This window comes from Engraulis encrasicolus, chromosome 16 (assembly GCF_034702125.1).
Source record: "Engraulis encrasicolus isolate BLACKSEA-1 chromosome 16, IST_EnEncr_1.0, whole genome shotgun sequence".
Lineage (NCBI taxonomy): Eukaryota > Metazoa > Chordata > Actinopteri > Clupeiformes > Engraulidae > Engraulis > Engraulis encrasicolus.
In genome coordinates this window covers 37,598,391-37,624,358 of record NC_085872.1, presented here as the reverse complement: position 1 = coordinate 37,624,358, position 25,968 = coordinate 37,598,391, and the positions used below count along the sequence as shown (strand labels likewise).

The following is a 25,968-nucleotide window of genomic DNA, read 5'->3' as shown; positions in this document are numbered from 1 at the left end:
ATAAAATAATAATTTTATATTATTATTATTATTATTGTTATTATTATTATTTCACTGTAGTTGATGAAATCCATGATCATCATTTAATCTCGTAGAAGTGTATAACACAAGTATACTGTAACATGGCTCCTTTGCTTAATAACAGCGAACAATTCAGTGCAATTTTGGAATAAGGCTCTTTATACATTCAAAACATCAGATGACTTGTTCGTCCTGTTTAATCGTTTGAAGTGGTAATGGTTAGGGGTGTAAATAATATCGAAATGTATCAATATATCGTGATATAGTCTGATGATCGAATCGAATCGCATCGTATCATGGGGCATTCTTAAGTATCGAAAATAATCGAATCGCTGGCCCCTGTCCAATAACATAATAGCGGTGGAAAAGTAATTGGCAAAAAATCGAATCGAATCGTATCGTATCATATCGTGGGGCATTCTTCAGTATCGAAAATAATCGAATCATATCGCATCGAATAATAAGATATCGATATTGAATCGTATCGTCATGGAGGCTGTGATTTACACCCCTAGTAATGGTGAAGTGCTTTGTGGATGACTGTGTGTTGGGAATGTGACGTTCAATCAGGTCGTGGTCTATCCAACCATGCCTGACACGGAGGCACTGGGGAGCCAGCATGAAGGTCAAACATCAGTCTCACTCAGACACAGGCTTGATCGCCAGGGTTTCATCATGTGCTTAGGTTTGAAAGACACAAGACACACACACACACACACACACACACACACACACACACACACACACACACACACACACACACACACACACACACACACACACACACACACACACACACACACACACACACACTCAGCAAGACAACTTCACATGTGTCGACTCTTTTTTGACCTCTGCTGTTCAGCAATCTAACTAGCTAAACAAAAAAACGAAATAAACAAACTAACAGCAAACAAAGGAGGTTTACATAAGCGTTTCCACGTCTCTTCGTGTCAGTGTGAGGAAGGCAGGCTTCATTTTGCGGGATGGAGCCAAGATGTGCCCAGCTGAAAAGCAACCAAAGTAGGTCCAACCCAGATTATAATTACATAACTCCGCCACACTGCCTAAGGGACTGCGAGGGTAATGAATCGGGCAGTTATCGCATCAATTCCAATTCCAATTAAGATAGTAGATTTCATAAGTGTCTCTGTGTGTGTGTCATTGTGTGTGTTTCTCTCTCTCTCTCTCTCTCTCTCTCTCTCTCTCTCTCTCTCTCTCTCTCTCTCTCTCTCTCTCTCCTCTCTCTCTCTCTCTCTCTCTCTCTCTCTCTCTCTCTCTCTCTCTCTCTCTCTCTCTCTCTCTCTCTCTCTGTGCCTGTGTGCGTTAGTGTAGGAGAGAGAGCAAGAGTATGTCTGTGTGCACGTTCTCTTGTGTGTGCATGTGTCTGTCTCAGCATAACTCTATTGCCTGTCTAATGGGTTGCATGTATAGAGGTGAATATGCGTGTTCACCTTGTCAGGGCCTTGCATGCGTAGGACATTGACATGATAACATTTGGAACAAAACTTTTAAAGTACTGTATGTAGCGCATGTACACCCCAGGCAAAAATAAAGACCCAGATGACGTTCATTGTACGTGGAGAAGAATAAGCAATAAGCTATTGCGTATGAGAGTACTCATCTGGAGGACCCATGCAGCATCCACTCCCCTGAGACTAAGGTGCTGTTTCCACGTTGCTGGATATTTTTATATGTTTTTTTTTTTTTTTTAATTCTCCTGGTTCCATTTGTTTTGCATTGGTTTTGGCCTTCCGTTTCCACGTAGCAGATATTTAAAATCCAGGTATAAAAAGAAGTAGAAAAAAATATCCTATTTAGGGGGCTGTCTGAAACGCATTTGTTACAATGGAGGATTTATTTTTAACCACATGTTGCGTTTACACCTAAACAGGAGAAAAAAAATACCCTGCTAAAAAAATATCCTGCTACGTGGAAACAGCACCTTAGGCACACGCTCCTGAGGGAGGCAGAGTCATAACCAATTTCGATTTCAGTTAATAATACCTTGCTCTGGCAGTTCTGTGCTCGCAGCCTGTGTGCTGAACATGTAGTACAGCCAAGGCTTGCACATGGAAATGGACGCGAGTTACTCTGCCTCAAGTGCTAGCTAGTAAGTACAAGGATACAAGGATAGTTTATTGGTCACATAGTGTGTACATGGATCCACTTCTGTGAAGAATGCAGGGAAATTAATGGGCCTGTGTAATAATTGTGCTGAAGAAGGGGGGGAGGGGGGTTCAATAGGTTATTCTAAGAGTTCTACTGTATGTGTTCATAATTCTGATGAGATGAGAAAAAGTCTGCTTCAAACCAAAAAAATGTTGCTCCCAATTTTTTTTTTTTTTACGTAACGTTCTGGGTGCACACCCTTCTTCAGACTGTTTCTCATCTTCATCTGGTCATTTGGTTGTCCTTCTCCCAGGTCAGACGTCTTTTTTGGATGTGTGGGCTTCAAACTACTGCTTGATAATTCTGATGGCCTGAGGAAAGTCTGATGGCTTCAGTCTTTCTGTCCTGGCATTAAGATAACAGAGTCTCCTCACAGACTAAAGTTTTGGTTAGGATGAGAAATGTGTCTGAACATTTTACGGGATCTGGACTTAACTCTCCTTGTGTGGATATCCTTCAGTGCGGGTAGAACTGCACAGATACACCGCTCAGCAGACTGCACTACTCTTTATAGGGCATTAGAGTTGGGCACTGTGTAGCTTCCATACCATGTTGTAATGGACAAGTGAGACAGGGGTGATACTGTACATGGAAATGGTGTTACCTCTTTTACAAAAGATTTCTTCGGGGCTTTTACACATTTATTAATGAAATAGGACAGTGAGACAGTCTGGAAATGAATGGGGAGAGAGAGAGATGGGGAAGGTTCGGCAAATGACCTCGGGGCGGAATCGAACCCGGGCCGCGTTGGTAGTGCCGTGCCCCACCGCTTTGAGCCATGGCAGGGCCGGAAATGGTGTTACCTCTTGACCTATTGGCTCTACATGCAAATTGGAGAGGGTCAAACGAGCTGGACGGGGATGTGTGCAGATGTAGGACTTCACTAGCCTGGTCCTGACCATCCCATAATACTACCATTTCATTTCGTGGAGCCAATCCTTGGGCGGAAGTACGTGGATAGCTCGCGAGGATAGCTCACCAACCTTCCAAAACATTTCATTGCTGTTGTTGCCAATAGAGCAATAGGGTGCAGTCACTGAGGCATGGTGGCATACTGCAAATGACTTGATGCTGCTTGGCAGATCCTGAAATGGGGGTGCAGGGGGTGTCAGTGTCGCTATGGAGATATCCACCCTTCCTCAGCACTGTTCACCACTGTCTCAGTTTCTTCCTGAAAAGCCACAAATGACTAATCAGATTTGATTTGCTAACAAACGACCCAGTTTAAATGGCTGATTCACGAGATGTAATAACATACACTGAGCTCAGCTCATTATGGAAATATGAAATTGTGTGTGTGTGTGTGTGTCTCTGTGTGTATATGTGTGTGTGTGTGTGTGTGTGTGTGTGTGTGTGTGTGTGTGTGTGTGTGTGTGTGTGTGTGTGTGTGTGTGTGTGCGTGTGTGTGGGTGTGTGTGTTTGTGTGTGTGTGTGTTGCATGCACATGTTCATCTTCATGTGTGTCTGTGTGCATGCTGCATGTTTGGAAAAAACGAGTCTTTTCGATGTTTCCAACAAATGCCTTTAGGAAGACACTGCTAATGAGCAGACCACATCCAGACCCCCTGAGTCACACACATCCTTGGCATGGAGAGAGAGAGAGAGAGAGAGAGAGAGAGAGAGAGAGAGAGAGAGAGAGAGTGAGAGAGCTTGTGTATGGTGACGTAAAACACAGTGTGTTTAGTTAGTTTAACACGCTACACACCATTTATTGGTGATGGAGGTGGTGATGGAGGTGGTGGTGGGGGGTGGAAGTGCACATTCAGGGGCTTGGGAGTGGATGGGGGTGGGTGGGTTAAAAACATCCTGTTTCCCCATGAATGAGCCAGGCTAATATGCTCGGGTGGAAACGTGCTTTGTCTGCACAGTGCAACGATGGAGTAGTTATGCAACGGTGGGGTCCTCCTCGTGTGCAGCCCCGTGTGACCCAGCGCCTCGGCAGCTGGACGTCTGATACAGATGCACGAGGGGGAGTCAGGAGGCGAAAATATTTGTGATGAACGCAGCAAGCTTATGAATAAAGGGTTTTGTCCTCAACGCGCTACGATGGTGAATGGAAAACAAATGTGGCTGTTTGAATTGTTGATGAATTGCATTGGCCTTCAGAGTGTGACACACACACACACACACACACACACACACACACACACACACACACACACACACACACACACACACACACACACACACACACACACACACACACACACACACACACACACACACACACACACAATCTCTTTCTCTCTCTGTCTCAATCTAGCATATCTCTCTTGATCTCTCTGTTTCTTTCAAACACACACACAGGCACGATCACACGCAGGCACGCACACACACACACACACACACACACACACACACACACACACACACACACACACACACACACATTTAGACACATGCCTATTACATGTTATTTTACACAAAGCAAACATGGCATGAGTGCAGACAATGTGGTAGATATACACTGGTCAAGGCTTAGTCAAAGGCAGGACTGTTATTACAGCGAGGGGGAAGGTAGTGGTGTGTTTGTAAAGAACAGAAGAATAATCAGTAACCAAACAGAGATTAGCGGTCTGACAGTGCACCGTCACTGAACAACAGAGACATTTGGGCTTTACGTACGACATATAATGCTGCTTTTCTTTTTTCTTTTTGTCGTGTGGAACTGTAATATATAGCCTAAATATAAACAGCTAAAGCAACCGGCTAATGGATGTGTCAGAAAGGGTATCGGAAAAGTTTGGTGTCCAAAGAAATAGGCTTAATTACTGTGTTAAGAGTCCTCCATTTTATGCACCCAGAGTTGCATAAAAGTATTTCTGTCGTCCTGCGAGAGTGCAGTACGTTTTGGAGCAGAATCAACAACAGCAGACCCACACTCTTTGAGAACTTTCCAACTCCTTTCCCCCCGTGGACTGCCATGCCTCTCCAAATCTGTGGCTGTTTCCAGCATCCCATTATAGCACTCGCTCAGCTAATTTTGGCACTTTGCTCAGGGAGGTATCCTGAAATTGAATGGGGTAATGCACAAGAAGTGTGACTGCTTCTCTCAAGTGCTGCACACACAGCAGCGGGAGAGAGTCCCATGCATCCCCAGGCCCCAGCCTCTCTCCCCCATGTTCTTTGATGTGTTGCAGCTGAGTCCAAGGCTTGTGGCACGAGGCATGAAAGGCATGCTGATGCTGCCGTGAAGTGAACGTGGACTGCCTGTAACTTGGTTATATCAGGGGGGATATGCAAGGACTTTCTAATCTCCCTCGGCTGTGTACAAAGTGCTCATCTCTAACCTTGTGGAGAAAACTTGAGGAACGAGGAAGATGAGGATATGTTTAGTGGAGGGACACACATGTGGGCATTCGTGTTGGCCTAGTGTCCATGAACAGTGTTTGACTCACAAGCAACAAGTCAACTAATGCCACAGTATGTTGGGTTGTCAAAATGGGGAAATTGGAGCTAAGGAGATGTAGCCTTTGTTGTTGTTATATGCACATGTTTGTTTTCATTACACTGTATTGCCGCCTTTGTTTTTTTTATTATAATCTGACAAAACTCATTGCATATTTTGTATTGAGCATATCCTACTCATCCACAGTTTGTAGATCTGCGCAGTAAACAGTCAGATAGCCTACACAGACAGATTCTCAGACGGTCACACACAGTCAGGCAGACGGACTCAGGACAGATGGACTTGTGCCTGTCTGTCCGTCTGTCTGCCCACCCACCCACCCCCCTCTCTCTCTCACACACACACACACACACACACACACACACACACACACACACACACACACACGCACGCGCACACACACACACACACACACACACACACACACACACACATTTTTTATGTTCTAAAAGCGCCTTATGTAAACTTTCATTTCAATTAAACATGGTCTAGCCTACACCAGAAGACAATTTACAGATTAGAGCGAACAAAGAGGATTACCACTTACCACCGACATGTTTTCCTTCAGACAGCAATGGTTCGAATCCCTACAGGTGAACAGAATCTGAGAGTTGTGGAATTGATAGTGACGCTGACGTAGTTTGCAGTGGGTCTGCCAGCTACAGGATTGGTTATTGCGGCAGGGGGAGGAGGGGTAGTGGATGGGAGCCGTTTAAGATCGGCGCGTTCCACGGCGGTCGGTGAGTGAAGCGGATCCTCCAGCTTTCTCCATGTTGAAGTCCGTAAGCTACCCGATGGCGGACCCTGCGTCTACAATCATGCATGGGAATTGTTTCGGCATGGGATACAGGGATAACGCTTCTACCACGCCCGCGGGGGTGCCTGTAGGGAAGCCGAAGAAGAAGGGCTTTTGCCTGGCTAAAATGATGTCCCTTAACCACAAGAAAGAGGCGACCAGTCATCAGCACCACAACAACAACATGCCCTTCATGATCCATTGCCACATTGGAAAAGAAATCAAGCACATATGCAGCAATTGTAGCCGCGGAAACGACACACAGGAGGGTGAGTGTTTTTGAGGCACAAGACCGTGGACCAGGGGGGTTCCTGCCTCCAATAGGGCTTTTCTACGAGAGTAAGCGATAGACGTGTCTTTCCAGGTTTGCAGTTACGCTTAAGATTACTTTGGGCGCTACGAGCCGCAGAGCATATGCGACCAGTGAAATACGAGCGATTTCTCTCTCTCTCGAAAGAATAATGTTGCTTAATGATGTGAAAAACTTAAATTTACCGCCCAGACAGTAATATCATTCTGTTGCATAGGCTACTCAGAAACCTAGGCCAGTAGCCTTCACTTCTGTGCTGGAACTGGCATCGCATTATATTTCCTATTGATGAGGGTTGTAAGAATGTTGCGGCTTGCATAGTTCTCATGTGAGATGCGGATTTGATGTAGCCTAGGCTATCGAGAGTGATTAAAGCCCATGGTCGAGGCCGAGAAAATTAAATCTTTACTCATCGGGAAACTGAAATGTGAATGCTGCCGACCGCAAGCTGGTTTCGAACAGTTTCGTACAGCGTGTTTTTGTGTGGCCAATGGGTCATCTCCTCTGTCACTGACAAGTAGCCTAGTGGTTCATGACAGGTTGAGACCCATTTTATTTCACGTAAAACTCAGGCTGTAGGCTAAACAATGAAATTCAACCTGGTTATTTGAAAAGCTCAGTTTAAATTTGACGTTATTTTAGAAATGACAACGATGCGCACCGCACAGGCTATTGGAAGTCATTCATCATTTGGTACGTTTACATGAGGCATTTAAATCCGATTTAACTCACTTTAAATCTCATTAAAACTTAATTCCACTTTAAAAACATCATGTAAACACTTACCGAACAGGATTTAAGTTTATTCCGATTTAAACTTAAGTCCGATTAAAGTGGGTGGTTTATTCCTCTTTTGAATCCGATTAAACACGTTCCTCTGTCATGTAACCTTTTAATCAGAATTACAATAAATCCGGTCGTTCCACGCATGCTCGTTGACCACACGATGGCGCCAAGAGCCCGTGCTCTTTGTCAGTGAGAAAAAGATGGCGGCACTTCCTGTTGATTTTCACATGAAAGTTTTGCTTAATTTAAAGTCCCTAAGCGACTATAAATGTTGTGGCTTCCATATATTGATGTAAAAGTGCCCCACGAAGTAATTAAGCACAACAAAGTTACTCCACATCACCCTTTCACCAGTTCGTTTTTCTAAGCTAGGAGGGTGCTAACTAGCATTTGAAAGAACCAGACCCAAAGGGGATTTTACCAGCCTTGAGTCCACTGAGGGAATTCATTTTCGGGCTGAAGATAAGCTTGTGTCCCAGTAGTTCCCCGGAGGTTTGGCGACCACGCCCCCACGCCTTATTTGGCTCACTCAGCACGTGCGTCCTCAGTCCAATCGCAATGCTTTATTTTCCCCAGACGTTTAATCGCATTTAAGTGAAATTGCCATGTATACACGTCGCAAAATAACTCTTAATCCGATCTATTAGATCCGATTCAAAAACATCATGTACACGTAGCAAATGTATGATAAAAAAAAAATGTCACCTCACAGGTTGGCTTGCATTGTTCCCAGTGTTACTCACTGATTTGGCTCGGTTGCTTAGCCTATTTATTTACCCAATTTTTAATGTCTTTATTAGCCTCAATGTGTTTTTTTTTCAGGGTGAGATATTGGGTTTTCTTGTGTGTCCATCTTTCAAGCGAGCAAGCACCTGTCTGTGTCTGTGGATGTTTCACAGAAGTGGGTTGGTTCTGGAGATGATGAAACTGATTGAAAAAGTTTCCATACTGACGAGTGACTATAGCAATATGCTGAGCAGAGGCTTTCAAGAGTAAATTTGGCACAACCATTTTTTCGTACTTATTAATTCTCTAATCTCATAAAGTCATTCAAGGAAGTAGGAGGACAGGATGTAAGCATTCCTTGACAAACATGGCAAGTGTGCGCACCTTCCCAAAGAATGGCCGCATATCTGAAGCAGACCATGTCAAACCGTGCAGATGGTTGGCGACCAGTGCTGTCTCGAGGCCCGTGTGGCATCCTTTGCATCTTACTTGATTTCATTTGGCTGTGAGTGATGATTAGCACTGCAGCTCCATGCTGAGGCCGATGCTATTCCTGGACATGAAAGCAAGTAAGAAGGAAAGCAGAAAAAAAGAAGAAAAAAATCTTTAGGATGGTGGTGTGAGTAATGAGTCCAGGCTGGCTCAGCCCTCATCCATGTCTGCTGTAGGTTTTAATCGTTTGTCTCATTCACGCCATTGCTCCGTGCATGCATAGTACTTGCCCTGTGATTCCATCCCATTGGTCCGACAGCCTAGTATTAGTCCGACCACACAAGTTAAAACTATAACCAAACCAAAACAATTCCTAACCCTAACTGTCAGTAAAGGAGTGTTTTTGTCTGAAAAGATGTGCCCACGTGTAGCCTACCCCAGTAGCCTGAGCGTTATGCTCCTCTCAGGCTTTATTGTCTGTCTTATGGGCTGTCTGACTTATGGGCTGTCTGACTTATGGGCTGTATGACCAATGAGCAGACCCCTGCCCGCCCTGTATACCTGGCTACAATCAACCACCAACAGCCGTCCAGCCAGGTGGATCCAGGGGGAACTCGAGGGTTAAGTGGCTGGGTGTGGGTTTTGTTGTAGTGGCAAAAATATGGTTGGTTGGTGGTGACTTTTTGGCATGGGCATGGGGCTAGGCCTAACCTGGTTCTCAGGCAGCGAGCTCACGAAGTTGGGCTGAAATGCACGAGGGTGTGCGTGAGAGCCAGGCCAGGCTAGGCTAGGCATGCCGCGTTTGCCGAGCCGTGCCAGTCTGCGTGTGGTTTGGCAGCACAGTACGGCCGCGTGTGGAGCTATGCTGTCTCTCCCAGGCCAAATCCTCAGTTTTGGCGAGACAGGCTTTTTTCCACTCTTAAGTGTGTGTGTGTGTGTGTCTGTGTGTGTGTCTGTGTGTGTGTCTGTGTGTGTGTCTGTGTGTGTGTCTGTGTGTGTGTCTGTGTGTGTGTCTGTGTGTGTGTCTGTGTGTGTGTCTGTGTGTGACCATTAAATATGATCACAACATTAATGGACAGCAAGTTCTCTTGTCAGTGTCCTCAGTGAAACTAGAAGCCTGGCAGTCAGTAGAATGTGCAGTTTCTCAAAGTTGCCTTTCAGAATGCAAAGGATTTCTGTTCTCATCTCCACTAATTTAGCACTGAGACAGAGCGCATAGACTTGTTAAAAGGCTTCTAGGTCTCCCGGGACTGTGTGTGTGTGTGCGTGCGTGTGTGCGTGTGTGTGGTAGTGCAGCATGTTGTCAGATCAAGGGACACCCACCCCCCCACACACACACACATACACCTCCCAAATTGTGCATTGATACAAGACCAACTACTCCCTCCCATCCCATCCATTTTTAAAGCCTTTGCTTTAGGGGGCAGATGAGAATGTGTCCCACTTCGTTTTCAGCATATGATTAAGGGTGGTTGTTTGTGTGCTGTGCGTGCTACACTGTTCTTCTGTTTAGTAGCACCACATGAGCTTTTGAGGTTATGCACTGCGGGCATTGCTTATGAAATGTCTTCTATTTAGACCCGTGCTTCTTCAGTTATTTCAATACCCCGCCCTCGGGACAGAGCAGAGGAGTGTGGTGCCCGGGTGGCAGCTAATGCCATGCTTCATGGTTTGGTATACCCAGTTGGCCTGTGTTTGCTTTTAAGGTTGCCTTTTCTTTCCACTAGCTGCACCCCTGGCCTGGGGTAAGACTTTATAATGGGGGACCACACCACAGCATAACCCTTGTGGAGTCAAAGGAGCACATGCTTTTTCAGAAATGGAGGGAGTCCATTGCCTTACCGAGTCCGTCGCGCTACGTCTATTTCATATAATCTGCATTGGTCATTCTCTGGTGTAACTTAATTATATTTAAATTAAAGGTAAACTAACTGAGATTTCCTCACGCTTACCGTCTCATTGGGGTTATGGAAATAATCCATCTTCTGCTATAGCTTGCATGACCAACAGTGCATAAACGCTGAGGTATTTGGAGCTTCAGCAGAGCATTTCAGTCTTGTCTTTTTCACCTCATTTTCGCTCCACATGGTCTCAAAGTCAGTTCTCTCACGACAAGGCCATGATGCTGAGTGTTTTAATCTTAATTTCCCTGTTCGTCTGTCTGTGTATGCTTTTAGCTGAAGAGGTGGAAAGACGTTCCGCCATGCGTCCCGAGTCCTTCATCCCAGGTGCCCACAACCCACCCATCCGCCAGAGGAGCAAGTTCGCCACCATCGGGCGCCTCTTCAAACCCTGGAAATGGAGGAAGAAGAAGAGTGAAAAGTTCAAGCAAACATCTGCAGGTAAGATTATATTACATACAGTATTTTCTCCCCCTTTATTCTTGTTTTTTCTTGTCTTGCTGAGGCTGCGTGTTAGATGCCCTCCTCTCCTGTGGCTCTGCCCTTCTGCCCTGCTGTAGTGGGCTGTGTATTTTCACCTCTCCATGCCCATGCCCATGCCCTGTCTGCCTGCCCTCTCCTCTCCTCTCCCTCTCTATGACTGCATTCACAGGATCCAGAGCTCCTGTTGGGGTGTTGCTTGTGTAAGCGTTCTCTTCAGCTCAGCCCTAATGGCATCACCTGGATTCTGACCAAGTCCTTGCCAGCAGTTTGTCCATTTTTAAGGTCAGGGTCAGTGGTGGTTAGTGATGAAATGGTGGCAAGGCATGTTTTCCTGCAGATTGCAACTTTTGGTAGTGCTGCTGCCAGATATGTTCTCTTGTTGTGCTATCTATTTAATGTTCATATTTGCTATGTTAACTTGTATGGTTGTTAGTTTGATTTTGAAGGATTGGTGTGCCACATTGTGATGTCGCGTACACTGATTTCCGTTATGCTGTTGTGCAGGTATGAGCAAAGATTTTCCAAAGTCTTTGCATTTGTTTTCATCTCTGTTGGATTGTCTTTGTCTAAGTATTTAAATATGTATGAATGTTATGAATAAAATTCACAGAACAAGTTACTTTTTTTTTTTTTTTTAATCTTCCGGAATGAGTAACTCTTCTGGAGCAAGGGAATTGAGGCAGAATAGTGATGATTGCAGGGAAAAGCAGCCGCATGTTTTTTTTCCTTGGGATCTATTTTTAAGGCCTTTGATGCACCGGTGCAGTGGTCCATGCCGGTCAGAGGCATGCTAAGAGCTCGAGTTACACAGGATTCTCAGAGAAGGACTTGAGTTTCTTTGATGATTTCATTCGATGGTAGATGTTTGTTGGTTGCTTTTGTGTATGGTTTTTGGCAGGGGGCAAGGCACTTGGAACTCAAGAGTGACGTCATTACTTACCCCTCCCATTAGCCCTCATTTTGCATATCTCTTCAAAAAGATACAGTATGGCCTCTAGCATCAGGAGATCATTATTAGCTTATGGGGGGTGGGGTGAGGGGTGCCTGATATTTTGTGAAGAATTGTGTTGGAGAAAGATGGAGAGAGCTGCTGATGCTACAGTATCTGAAATAATTGCTATACTGTATGTCCCGAGGTTCACTACTGTATTTGGATGGCCTCAAACCACTTTTGTTCCCATCCTTCAATTTGAAAATTAATATGTATGATTCATAGTTCGGTTTGTTTTTGGGACTAAAGTATCAAGAGACCAAAGATCCTCCTTTTAGATCTAGCAAAACACTTGAAATGCTATGAGCTGTTTTTTAAAGGGTGTTGTGAAAGTAGGGCAAACGTATTCAGAGTTTGCCCCTGCTAGAACTAAAGTATTACCCCAATGTGTGTTTTGCATTGAGGGAATGTCACCAAATGATCAGAGAAAAACCTCCTGGCATTTATGCCAAAGACCAGAAAACTTGCTGGAAAATGTCTACCTTCTAAGTTTTTTTCCTTGTGTAGTTTACCTAAGGAGATGTTTGTCTTTTTCCATCAGGTAATTCTAAAACTTTGGCACAGTTCAAATGCCCTTTGTTCTCCAGGATTTCAATACTGCAAATACAGTATGGCTTACCTGTGTTGCGTGGGTAATACTGTATGGGAGGAGGTCACATCACCCTTGGTCTCTGTCAGAAGTGCACTGCTATTTTCTAGAGCCACACTTTTCTAGAAAAATAGTCGTAGTGCAGATGCCTGCCATAAATCTGCATGGATGGGTAAAACCTGTTGCTCTAGTAAACTGTAAGTGAGGGAGTGTTATTTAAGACCATTAATTGTCCATTAATTGTGGTCCTTCAAATGGGCTGGTTGGTCACGTTTAATAACACTATAACTTGGTGTCCCTTATCATTGCCAAAGAAGAGAAAATGTATTGGTCATTCACAGTGTTTTTTTTCATGTAAACTGTCATTATGATACATTAATCTCTCCACATAATAGAGCCCACAGGTTGGAAATGGGCTTTTTATCACAAAATTGGCACATGCTGCTCTTCCTGTTATTTTGCGTGACTCTTGGAAAGACAGGCTTTAAAACATCATTGTGTGCTTAACAAACTGCCCCACAAATGTAATGTAATGATTTTGTTTTTGTTTTGTCAATTCAAAACCATTGCTGTGCTCAATTTCAATTGGGGATAATGGAGTGGTAGAAATCAATCATAAATGGAGTGAATTATCCAGGCAGGGACTGATTCAAAGCAACTCCGTTACCATCTTGTCGTTACTCTCTTGCTGGAACTTGTTTTTGAAGTGGCTTGTGAAGTCTTGCAAAGGCGTTTGCATACTGTGGAAATGGCAGTGTTAGGCAGTGTGTTATTAATGTGCAAGAAATGAATATTCTCCTGGCTCCTAACAATCCCTCAATTAATGCAGTAGTAGTGGCATTAGCTGTTGTTTTACCGCAATGACCTCTGTCTCGAAAATTGCCAGTGACTAACCAAACCGTGGTGTAGTGTTTCGTCAGTCTGAATAGGGAGATTTTACTGGCAGATATCTCGCATACCTTGATCAATGTAGTAGGGTGACGTGGAGAAGATGACCCCCACTTTGATTTTATTCATATAGACGGCTTGCTGACAGGGTATTCATGAAATGGATCACTGCCTCCATAATGTGGGCGACGGTGGCTCAGGTGATGGAAGAGCCGTTGTTGTGCAAGTCAAGTCAAGTCAAAGTTTATTTGTAATGCACTTTTAAAACAACACAAGCAGCTGACCAAAGTGCTAACAGAAGGGCCTAAGTAAAAAGACTTGAAACAACATAAAGCAACAATTGACAAAAGACGTGGAGACAACCATAAAACACATAAAAAACACAGGCATTAGTGGATACGATATGAGAAAAATAAAAATAAAAATTCTGAAGTCAGTATCAGTAAGAACAGATAGGCCTATAGGCCTATAAATGAATGAGCATCACACAAGTGTGTTTAAAAAAAAAAAAGAAGAAGGTGGGTTAAAACAATAAATAAATAAATAAATAAATAAATAAATAAATAAATAAACAAATCAGTAAGTCAAAAGGGCCCAGATGAGATTTAAAAGACAAGAATATATCAAGGGGAAGTAAAAACTTGGGCATAAAAATGGGTCTTAAGATCCGTTTTAAAAACAGCTAAGGAGGGAGCTAGGCGGATATGAATAGGGAGGTCGTTCCACAGTTTTGGGCCAACAACTGCAAAGGCCCGGTCCCCTCTACTTTTAAGTCTGGAACGGGGCACCACAAGACACATTTTGTCGGCTGACCTGTTGGCCCTGGAGTGGCTCTGTAAAGTTAAAAGATCAGCTAGGTAGGGGGGTGCCAGACCGTGTAGGGCTTTAAAAACAAATAAAAGAAGGTTGCAGGTTCGAGCCCGGCTCTGCCCGGCCCCCATTGATGGGTCTCCTTCAGCAAGATGCATAACTCCAAGTTGTCCCTGGTGGCATGGTGGTACCCTGCGTGGTAGCCACTGCCACCAGTGTGTGAATGGGTGAATGTGTGGCCTACAATGTAAAGCGCTTCGAGTGCTCGAAAGAGTGCAACGGCGCTATATAAATGCAGTCCATTTACCCTTTACCATAATTCTAGGGACCAAATATTGAATTTCTATTGCCACTGTTTTTCTCCATGTTATCTCCATTTCAGCCGTGGTTTATGTTGTTTCAGCATGACCATCATTGCACCCTATTTGGAAGTGAACTTCCTCACGTTCCTTTTTTGCTGATGCTTTAGTCTTCAGTTTCTGGTGATAGACTCTTGATGCTGACAAAGCATTTTCTATGTGTTTTTTTGTTTTTTTTTAAACACTCAAATCAAGTCCCATCTGTCCTTCTGTTTTTGGTCAAAAAAATGTATGTTGATATGCAACTAAGAAGTGCTTTAGTGATACTTGGTGCGTGTATGCGTACGTGTGTGCGTCCGTGCGCTGCACTTGCCTTTACGCTTGTACGAGCAGTTTACTGTGCGTGCGTGCGTGCGTGAGTGCGTCTTTCCAGATAGGAACTGTAACACTTTATGCCCCTGGAGATGTGTGTGTGTGCGTTGAGCGCTGCGCTGTGGGAGGTGGGAGCGGTTGCTGAGTATGCAGATGCAGCAGGTAATTGTGGTAGAGGAGAGCACAAGAGGATTAGGTCAGCTGCTGCTAAGTTGCTGGGGACGGAAGATGAGAGCAGACTGTAGGGCTTACCTCACAGCAGTGCACCACCACTCCCTGACAGCTGCGTGTTTGTGTTGTGTTGATATGCGTGATGTGCGCATGTGTCTCTGTATGATGTGGGTATGCATATGTGTTTGTCGCATCTGTTTGTGTGTCTGCTAATGTTGTGTGGTGCATCTGTCTGTCTGCATGTGTGCTAGGGCTAAACTAAATGAAACAGACCAGTAGGCAATGATCCATTCAAGTTTATCTGTATGTTTTCAAAGTGGATTTACTGCATTTATATCCATTGCAAGCCCACAGAGCAGGAACTGGATACCAGGCTGCCACTGTAGCAAATTTGGTTTAACCAGTTTTGTATTACTAAGCTATTACACACACAGACACACACACACACACACACATACACACACGCACATTCACACACACACATTCACATGCACTTCAAAACGTGGTAACATTTTAAATACCACTAGTGTCAGGTTTGTCTGCCTCTCTGACACACTCAGTATTAGCTATTGAGCGAGGCAGAGAGTGAATCACTCTTTTAAAAGCCTCAATTTAGGAGATGCCTGAGCGCAGAAGAGACGGCTGAATATCTAGGTCACTTTTTTTCCTCTGGATGTGTCTTGCTGAGAATCCTACAGCGGATGCTTCGCAACACGACTTGCAAATGCCTCTGATCAAACACACCACCATAGGCGCATTACCCCACTGCTGTATCTTGCAGCAAGCGCAGCACACACACGCACACACGCACACACACACACACACACACACACACACACACACACACACACACACACACACACACGTCATTTGGACATCTCATTGCATTAGGTTTTTTTTTTTTTTTTTTTTTACAAAACATGAAACCTAACATACTCTTATTATAAATGCCTAAAAAAGATCCTTGCATGTTGAAAGCAGGGGGTCTGGTGGTGGAGCTCAGGGACGCTGACAGCTTTGGCCGGGCCCGGGACAAAAAGGGCCCCGACCCAATACATGCCATGTAATGAGGACCCTAATTCCAGGGCCCCTCTTTTGCTGGGCCCGGGACAACTGACCCCTTTAGCAACACCAGAGAAGCCGACAGGGGGGACAGTCAACTGGTTGGCCAGAGAATGTGAGAATTTGGCTTGGCTTGGATTGCCTGCCTCCAGAGGCTGTTCCTCTGTAGTGCCTCTGAGATTGGGCTCAGATGCCAGAGGGATGGCTGGAGGGGAGCCCAAGCTTTAGTACGGCCTCTCTCTACAGCTCTTTCAGAGACAAAAAGCATGAAGAGATGGAGAGGGGGAGAGTGAGAAGGAGCGAGAGCGGAAGGGAAAGTTAGAGAGAGGGATGGAGAGAAAGAGAGAGACTGAGATAAAGAAAGAGGGAAACAGACGGGAAGCGAGAGGAGGAGAAAGAGAGAGAATGAATATGTGACACTAAAACTGTCACTCATAGGCATTGACCTTGTTCGCTGCTGGCTCAATAATGAAGGGTGAAAAAATGAGAGCAGCAATGTTGACCCAGCTAGCTGCCCTAACTGGCGTCTCCGATAGCGCCCTGTGTTGTGTCTGAGCTTTCTATTCCGTGAGGCTATATTTGCACCATCATAAACTATATTTATGTCTCTTTTGTGCCTTTATTGATGGGACGGTGAATGGACAGAAAATGAGTGACCAGAGAAATGGGGTAGAGTTAGGAAGTGACCCAGGCCGAAATGGAACCTGGGTGGCAGGGGCAGTTGGCCAGTTAGAGTATGGGTGTTATTCTACCAAGAGTTGAACAGTTTCCTCAGCAATCTTAAAGCATGATTTAAAATAGTGTTTTTATTATTCATATACATCTTAAGTGTACAATGGCTACATTTTACATCACTTTTTTTATTCCAAATTAATAATTAAATAGTTCAGTTGAGTTTACGTTGAACTCTCATTTCGTTCCGAATTGTGAAGTGTTTACATGACGTTTTCAAAGAGGAATTAAGCTTTATTTAGAATTAAATCGAGTTCCATCTGAATTAAATGTCTCATGTAAACGAGACCATTGAAACTAAGCCATGGAGAGGTACTGTAACTCGTCTTTTAATGGTAAGATTAAACTCCGCTAGAATAAAGAGGAGATTCATGATTTTCTTTTTCTTTTGTGTTGAGCTTGGAAGCGATGAGCTAGTACATGCATCAGGTTGATTGGTCCACCCACCGGTGGCAATATTACGCAAGAGTTCCTGCTGTTGGACAGTTATGTCATAAATCCTGCAGTAATTGCTTCTTTTGACCGGCTAAAATATAATCTGATGGCAGTGTTGCTTATGACACTGAGCCAGACCATTGTCCTACCTTATTTTTGCTGATGCGATTCATTCAGAAATGTCACTTTGAGACAGTGTTGTCTACTGACTGCCTGGTGGCATGTTCATGTGAAATGTAGTAGACATGAATGTCTTAAATGTCTTGAAGGTGAAGATTGTGCACATCCCAGAAAAAGGTGCAGGACAAACGCTGACTGTAGTTTCGGAGATAGAGGTCCGCACACTTAAAAGTCTTTTTGTTTTCTTTTAATATTTCATGGCTCATGTCTTTTATTGTCTTCAAATACAGGTAGTGCTGGTACAGTAGTGTGATCCTGGATAAATTCTCACATTATGTTTTGTAGGGAAAGTGCGCTCAACTCCGAAACGTTTCTTTCAAGGTCTTTGGGTGCGAGCAAACCGCAAAGTTCATGTGTAGTAAAAAAGCCGCACTCCCGGATCAGTTTCAAAGACGCTGAAGAAGGCTTAGGCCGAAACGTCTGTCTGTCTGCCATGCTAACCCAGTACTAAACTGCAAGAAACTGATTCGGGAGTGCGGCTTTTTTACTACACATAAATTCTCACATTACCCATATTCACCGCTGCTATAGCCACAGTGGCTATAGCTGTTGGACAAGACGGGATGCAAATTATCGATTAATTCATTAATCATTAGTTGATAGCCTTATCGATCGACTTACCATTAATTGATAAGCAGCGTTTTCCCCCCGAAATCTCAATGTTTCTCGAAAAAAAACCTACTAAATCTAAAAATGTTTTATTAAAAATTGAGATAAAATACCACATTTAAATTAATTCTATTTCAACTCTTTAATCCAAAGGAGATTTAAATATTCCCACTATTCACACCCTTCTTCACACACACTCTTCACATGCCCATTTCACCAGGGTCTCTTGTCAGTTGAATTGTCGATTAATTGTGATTAATGTTTTTTAATCGATTAACGATTAAAATTAAATTAAATTAAATTAAATTTTGGCAGTCATGGGTGAGCGGTTAGGGCGTCAGACTTGCATCCCAGAGGTTGCCGGTTCGACTCCCAACCCGCCAGGTTGGTGGGGGGAGTAATCAACCAGTGCTCTCCCCCATCCTCCTCCATGACTGAGGTACCCTGAGCATGGTACCGTCCCACCGCACTGCTCCCCATGGGGCGCCACTGAGGGCTGCCCCCTTGCACGGGTGAGGCATAAATGCAATTTCGTTGTGTGCAGTGTTCACTTGTGTGCTGTGGAGTGCTGTTTCACAATGACAATGGGAGTTGGAGTTTCCCAATGGGCTTTCACTTTCGCTTTCAACGGATTGATCGATTAAAGTCGATTAATCGATTTATCGTTTGCATCCCTAGTCACGGGCTAGATTTTTTTTTTTCGTCCAGCAATGAGCCTATCTTCAACAATGTTTGTTCATTCTGCCCACCATGTATCTATGCGATTAGTAATCCGGCTATGTGATGTGACTTAGTGGGCTGTTGGCTCATTGCAATGAAGATACTGGTGTTTTTTGTTGTGAGATAAAGTATTGTACTGTTGTGAGTGTGAGAGTTACATTTGTCTATAAAGTTAATTGTCTGTGTTCGCTGTTCGGCTTAGACAGTTAGAAGACACTGTGTCATGAACTCACTCCACTGGAATTGTTATGTTGCCATTGCTTTACTCTGGTTCTGTCTCAGACTCTCTATCTCGCTCTCTGTCTCTCTCTGCCTGTCTCGTTCTCTGTCTTGCTCTCTCTCTCTCTCTCTCTCTCTCTCTCTCTCTCTCTCTCTCTCTCTCTCTCTCTGCCTATCTGGTTCTGTCTCTCTCTCTCTCTGCCTATCTGGTTCTGTCTCTCTCTCTCTCTGCCTATCTGGTTCTGTCTCGTGCTCTCTCTCTCTGCCTGCCTGCCTCTCTGGTTCTGTCTCGTGCTCTCTCTGTCTCATGCTTTCTCTCTCTCTCTCTCTCCCTGTCTGGTTCTCTCTCTCTCTCTGCCTGTCTGGTTCTATCTCGTGCTCTCTCTGTCTCGTGCTTTCTCTCTCTCTCTCTCTCTCCCTGCCTGTCTGGTTCTCTCTCTCTCTCTCTCTCTCTGCCTGTCTGGTTCTGTCTCGTGCTCTCTCTGTCTTGTGCTCTCTCTCTCTCTCTCTCTCTCTCTCTCTCTGCCTGTCTGGTTCTGTCTCGTGCTCTCTCTCTCTCTCTCTCTCTCTCTCTGCCTGTCTGGTTCTGTCTCGTGCTCTCTGTCTTGTGCTCTCTCTCTCTCCCTGCCTGTCTGGTTCTCTCTCTCTCTCTCTCTCTCTCTCTCTCTCTCTCTCTCTCAATCTCATTCTGTCTGGTTCTGTCTCCCTGCCTGTCTGGTTCTGTCTGTCTGTCTCTCTTCCTGTCTTTCTCTATTCTCATCTCTGCCCCGCTAGTGTAATGTGCCTTTGGTTTGTTTTGATTTCCTCATGTGCTCCTGTGTTTACCTGCCACGCCCCTCGTTTGTCTCCTGCCCCTTGTGGTCTAGTTTTTGATTCTCTCATTTGGCCCGTTTAGTTTTCCTTATTGTTTTCACCTGTGTTCTGTTCTTGCTATTGGTCTTGTCCCTTGCCTCCTGTTCCCTAGTCATTGTCTCCACCTGTGTCATTATCTGTTCTCGTTATCATTGTCCTTGATTGCCTGTGCCTCGTTTGTATCCCCGTTTCTGTCTCGTCAACCACCTGGTTCCTGTTGTGTTCTACCTATCGTGTCCCTGCTCTGTGATTGCCCCTGTGTATATTAGTCCTGTGCTCCCGTTGTCCCGTGCTGCGTCATTTGTCTTCTTTTGCCAGAGTTGTCACTCTGTATCTGTCGGACCCTATTAGTGTACCTGATCCCCGAAACCCTTGTATGTAAGTGTCTTTGTTTTACTGTCTTTAGTTCCTGTTTTCCCCATCGTGGGTTTGTTTTGTTTTCTAGCTCTGCTGAGCAGTGTAGTGTTTTTTGTAGTTGTCTCAATAAATCCCTCACCAATCCCAGACCTTCCGCTTTGTGTGCTGCATTTGGGCTCTCTTGCACAAAATCGTGACAGAATGACGCAGCCAAAACAGAGCCCAGCAGCACACCTAGCACAGACAGCCGTGCCGGAGCCACGCTCGCTTCGGGTTGGGTATATTGGAATGCCATCACCTCACTCCCATGCCAGCCTGGATCCTGAACTGTATCGTGGGACTCGCCTTGCTATGCGGGGCTCCCCTAGAAGGGGGGGTCGCTTTCAGGCCCCTAGAGCTCCTCCAAGACCCCCACCTCTGGAGATTGACTGGTGGTCCTTCTCTGACACGGATGATGAGGATTACAACTGGGAGGAGGATTGGCTACCCACCAGGAGAAGGCGCCGTCACAACGGGCGCCGCAAGAGCCGTCCTAAAACCATCCAGGAGAACTCTGATCCTGCCAGTCCGTCCGTTCAGCACCTGCCTGTCTGCCTGCCGGCCCAGCCCAAGCCTGTCTGCCCGCCGGCCCAGCCCAAGCCTGTCTGCCCGCCGGCCCAGCCCAAGCCTGTCTGCCCGCCGGCCCAGCCCAAGCCTGTCTGCCCGCCGGCCCAGCCCAAGCCTGTCTGCCCGCCGGCCCAGCCCAAGCCAGACTACTCGCCGGCCCAGCCCCAGCCCCAGCCTGCCTGCCCGCCGGTCCAGTCCCAGCCAGTGTGTTCGCCAATCCGACTCCAGTCTTTGTACTCACCTGAGCTGGCCGCCCTTCTGCAAGAGTTCAACGCTCTCAAACAGCCAGAGTTTGGCGGCCAACCTACTGCACTGGTCGATCCAGTCGTCGCCGTGAGGCAAGCCCCCGAGCCGGACGTCGCCGTGAGGCCAGCCCCCGACCCGGACGTCGCCGTGAGGCCAGCCCCCGAGCCGGACGTCGCCGTGAGGCCAGCCCCCGACCCGGACATCGGCGTGAGGCCAGCCCCCGACCCGGACGTCGCCGCGAGGCCAGCCCCCGAGCCGGACGTCGCCGCGAGGCCAGCCCCCGAGCCGGACTCGCCGTGAGGCAAGCCCCTGAGCCGGACGCCGCCGTGAGGCCAGCCCCCGAGCCGGACGTCGGCGTGAGGACAGCCCCCGAGCCGGACGTCGGCGTGAGGACAGCCCTCGAGCCGGACGCCGCCAAGCCAGCCAACCCATCTGCTCTCGAGGGGCCTCCTGTTGCCGGTTCTGCCCTGCCAGTTGCCGGTTCTGCCCCGCCTGTTCCTGTTGCCGGTTCTGCCCTGCCAGTTGCCGGTTCTGCCCCGCCTGTTCCTGTTGACCTGTCTGTTGCCGGTTCAGCCTTGCCTGAATCCCGCTCAGTTCCCAAAGACCCAAAGCCACCAGAAGGTCCGCCCAACTTCAAGCCGCCTGCTGCGGATGCTTCGAGCGAGACCCCCACTTCGGATGGGACCTCCCACAACGTTGTTCCGGTCGAGACCCCCGATGCAGTTGGGACCCTCGAGTACATCACTCAGGCCAAGACCTTCGCTCCGGCCGGGACCCCCGGTGACATCGCTCCTGAGCACAGCTGTCCTGCTGAGGGTCAGTCCTGCTGCCCGTCTGAAGGTCAGTCCGGCTCTCCCACTGAAGGCCCACCTGACCCTGTTCCTGTTGGTGCCGCCCCTGTTCCCAATGGCTCCACCCCCGTTCCCGTTGGCTCCGCCCCTGGTCCTGATGGCTACGCCCCTGGTCCCGATGGCTCCGCCCCCGTTGCTGATGACTCCGACCCCGATCCCACCGGCTCCGCCCGCGGTCCCGATGGCGCCGCCCCTGGTCCCGATGGCTCCGCCCCCGGTGCCGATGACTCCGCCCCCGATCCCACCGGCTCCGCCCGCGGTCCCGATGGCGCCGCCCCTGGTCCCGGTGGCCCCGCCCCCGGTCCTGATGGCTCCACCCCCGGTCCCGATGGCTCCGCCCCCAGTCCCAAAAGTGCCGCCCCCGATCCCGATGGCTCCGCCCCCAGTCCCGACGGCTCCGCCCCCGGTCCCAAAAGCGCCGCTCCCGATCCCGATGGCTCCGCCCCCAATCCCGACGGCGCCACCCCCGGTCCCGAAGGCTCCGCCCCTGATCCCGTTGCCGTTGCACCCAATCCAGATCATGCTCCCACCTTCCCATCTTCATCTTTGTTCCAGTTTATCCTACCTCCAATGTCCCAACCTGCTATGCCCCCTATGTCCCAGCCTTCTCCCATTACTCACCAATGCCATAAGCCCCTCTTTATTCCTGTGCCCGTCACGATCCCCCTGACTCTGCCTATCACTATCCCTGTGCCTGTCCCCGTCCGTGTCCTGGTGCCGACTCCTATGTCTGTCCCAGTCCCAGTCCATGTTGATGTCCGTTCGACCCTTTTCCCTGCACCAGCTTTTGTGAACATTTCTGTGACTGTACCTGTCCCCACCGTCATCTCTGTCCCCGTTCCTGTCACCGTCAACATCACTGTGCCTGTGAAAGTTCCTGTTTATGTTCCTGTCAATGTTCCCCAGTCCTGTGTTTTGCCTGATTCTCTATCTGCCCATCCCTCGACCTGTGCCACTGCCTCAACCTGCCCCTCTGTCTCTACCTGTCCCACTGCCTCTGTCTCGACCTGTCCCTCTGCCTCTGTCTCAACCTGCCCCTCTGTCTCGACCTCTGCCTCTGTCTCGAGCTCTGCCTCTGTCTCGACCTCTGCCTCTGTCTCGACCTGCCCCTCTGTCTCAACCTCTACCTCTGTCTCGACCTCTACCTCTGTCTCGACCTGTCCCTCTGTCTCGACCTCTACCTCTGTCTCCACCTGTCCCTCTGTCTCGACCTGTCACTCTACCTTTGTCTCGACCTGTCGCACCTCTGTCTCGACCCCTACCTCTTCCTGTGTCTTGACCAGTCCGTCTGCCTCTGTCTTTGCCCGTCCTTCAGTCTCTGCTTTGCCTTGTCCCTCCGCCGGCTTCCCCCTCCGCCCACCCGGTTTGGTGGTGCCTCTTTTTGGGACTTCTGGAGCCGTCCCTTGAGGGGGGGGGTTCTGTCATGAACTCACTCCACTGGAATTGTTATGTTGCCATTGCTTTACTCTGGTTCTGTCTCAGACTCTCTATCTCGCTCTCTGTCTCTCTCTGCCTGTCTCGTTCTCTGTCTTGCTCTCTCTCTCTCTCTCTCTCTCTCTCTCTCTCTCTCTCTCTCTCTCTCTCTCTCTCTCTCTCTCTCTGCCTATCTGGTTCTGTCTCTCTCTCTCTCTGCCTATCTGGTTCTGTCTCTCTCTCTCTCTGCCTATCTGGTTCTGTCTCGTGCTCTCTCTCTCTGCCTGCCTGCCTCTCTGGTTCTGCCTCGTGCTCTCTCTGTCTTGTGCTCTCTCTCTCTCTCTCTCTCCCTGCCTATCTGGTTCTGTCTCGTGCTTTCTGTCTTGTGCTCTCTCTCTCTCCCTGCCTGTCTAGTTCTCTCTCTCTCTCTCTCTCTCTCTCTCTCTCTCTCTCTCTCTCTCTCTCTCTCTCTCTCTCTCTCTCTCTCTCTCTCAATCTCATTCTGTCTGGTTCTGTCTCCCTGCCTGTCTGGTTCTGTCTGTCTGTCTCTCTTCCTGTCTTTCTCTATTCTCATCTCTGCCCCGCTAGTGTAATGTGCCTTTGGTTTGTTTTGATTTCCTCATGTGCTCCTGTGTTTACCTGCCACGCCCCTCGTTTGTCTCCTGCCCCTTGTGGTCTAGTTTTTGATTCTCTCATTTGGCCCGTTTAGTTTTCCTTATTGTTTTCACCTGTGTTCTGTTCTTGCTATTGGTCTTGTCCCTTGCCTCCTGTTCCCTAGTCATTGTCTCCACCTGTGTCATTATCTGTTCTCGTTATCATTGTCCTTGATTGCCTGTGCCTCGTTTGTATCCCCGTTTCTGTCTCGTCAACCACCTGGTTCCTGTTGTGTTCTACCTATCGTGTCCCTGCTCTGTGATTGCCCCTGTGTATATTAGTCCTGTGCTCCCGTTGTCCCGTGCTGCGTCATTTGTCTTCTTTTGCCAGAGTTGTCACTCTGTATCTGTCGGACCCTATTAGTGTACCTGATCCCCGAAACCCTTGTATGTAAGTGTCTTTGTTTTACTGTCTTTAGTTCCTGTTTTCCCCATCGTGGGTTTGTTTTGTTTTCTAGCTCTGCTGAGCAGTGTAGTGTTTTTTGTAGTTGTCTCAATAAATCCCTCACCAATCCCAGACCTTCCGCTTTGTGTGCTGCATTTGGGCTCTCTTGCACAAAATCGTGACACACTGCTCGAATTGTGCAGTATATGGGGCAAGGAATCGGCCTTAAACTTGCCCCATTGTTATCCTGGATCTCTTTTTTCCCCTCCTCGTAACAAAAGAAATGGTATTTGTTATCAGCATTAATTTGAAGCATTAATGACCCCCAGAACATCAGCCAATATAAGATTCTGCAGAATAATGACCATCTAACTGTGTTTTTCATGCTGTAAATAGAAGATATTAGCAGTAAGTTGTAAGATACTGCAATTTATATGAAAAGTCTTTAAATATGACATTCTACCGTACAGAATTTCAAATGCAAAGACGAGCGTTATTTTGAATTATGTGCGTGATCATCTCTGGGAGCTTCATAGTGAGACACAGATGGAGAACAGAAAGAGACCAAGTTCTCCATCGCCTGCCACTTGAGTGATGATTTGTCATCCAAGGCTTCGAGATGACCAAGACGGATGGGATTTGTGACCTTCCTCTGCCAGGGAAATGAGTACACATCATTTCCCAGAAGAGATTCCAGATCTATTCCAGTCTTAAATGAAAGCCTCGCCGTCCTTATTTGGGCACATGGGTGCTTAAGCTATACAGCTGTTATCTCTATAGCTCGCTGCCCAATGCAACTGGGAGTCTACTTTTGTGACCATGAAAAAAAAATCAGTCAATTTTGTCTGTCCACTTAATCCACAGTCTAATTTTGGCATTGCAAACGTACATGCAGCTGATGCATAGTAATGTCCATGGATAGAATTGTGTGTGAACTTACTTGTATGTGAATTCACATGTAACTTACTGGAGGAATATTTATATCGTAATGGTGCTTTTTAGACAGGTGTTGTCTTTGAAATCGATAGGATACTTTGACTTTGGTGTTGATCACTGGTATTTCACAATGTGCACATGTAGTACATATTCCATAAGATTTTTGCAACACTTTACACTATTGGTACACTGTGTGTGCTTTATTCTGGTTGTACTATTTATTTTGGTGGTCCCAGGCAATTCCACATTTAATACAATTACCATGGGCCTTTGTCTGTCAATTTGAGATGTTGCATTGTGGTGTGGCATTAGGCATTAGCATCTGTTTATAAAGACCAGTCCGCTGCCCCTCAAATGTGGATGCTGAGGAGGCTCTTGAAGGTGGACTCAAACTACACAACAAACAAAGTTGGACTCAACACCACACTATAACCACCTAATGAAAATCAGAACCTAAGATCCTGTCCTGTAAATATCAAACATCTATGACTATGATTTGCGATTAGGCACTCTTTCAACCAGTAAAATTCTATCTTAGAACGTGGCACATGACAAA

General features: G+C 46.8%; 1 protein-coding gene across 3 annotated transcripts in view; it reads left to right on the top strand.

The window, feature by feature from the left end:
- LOC134465731 (phosphatase and actin regulator 1-like) overlaps positions 1 to 25,968 on the top strand; it is an 89,648-nt gene that overhangs the window by 24,815 nt on the left and 38,865 nt on the right. For 2 of the 3 annotated variants that reach the window (XM_063219557.1, XM_063219556.1), the window contains exons 1-2: positions 6,315 to 6,667; positions 10,830 to 10,994. In XM_063219557.1, the coding sequence (XP_063075627.1) occupies positions 6,373 to 6,667; positions 10,830 to 10,994 (460 nt within the window). In that variant the 5' untranslated portion in view covers positions 6,315 to 6,372. Of the gene's footprint in view, positions 1 to 6,314; positions 6,668 to 10,829; positions 10,995 to 25,968 lie in introns of those variants that run through there. The other variant, XM_063219558.1, reaches the window with a different exon arrangement.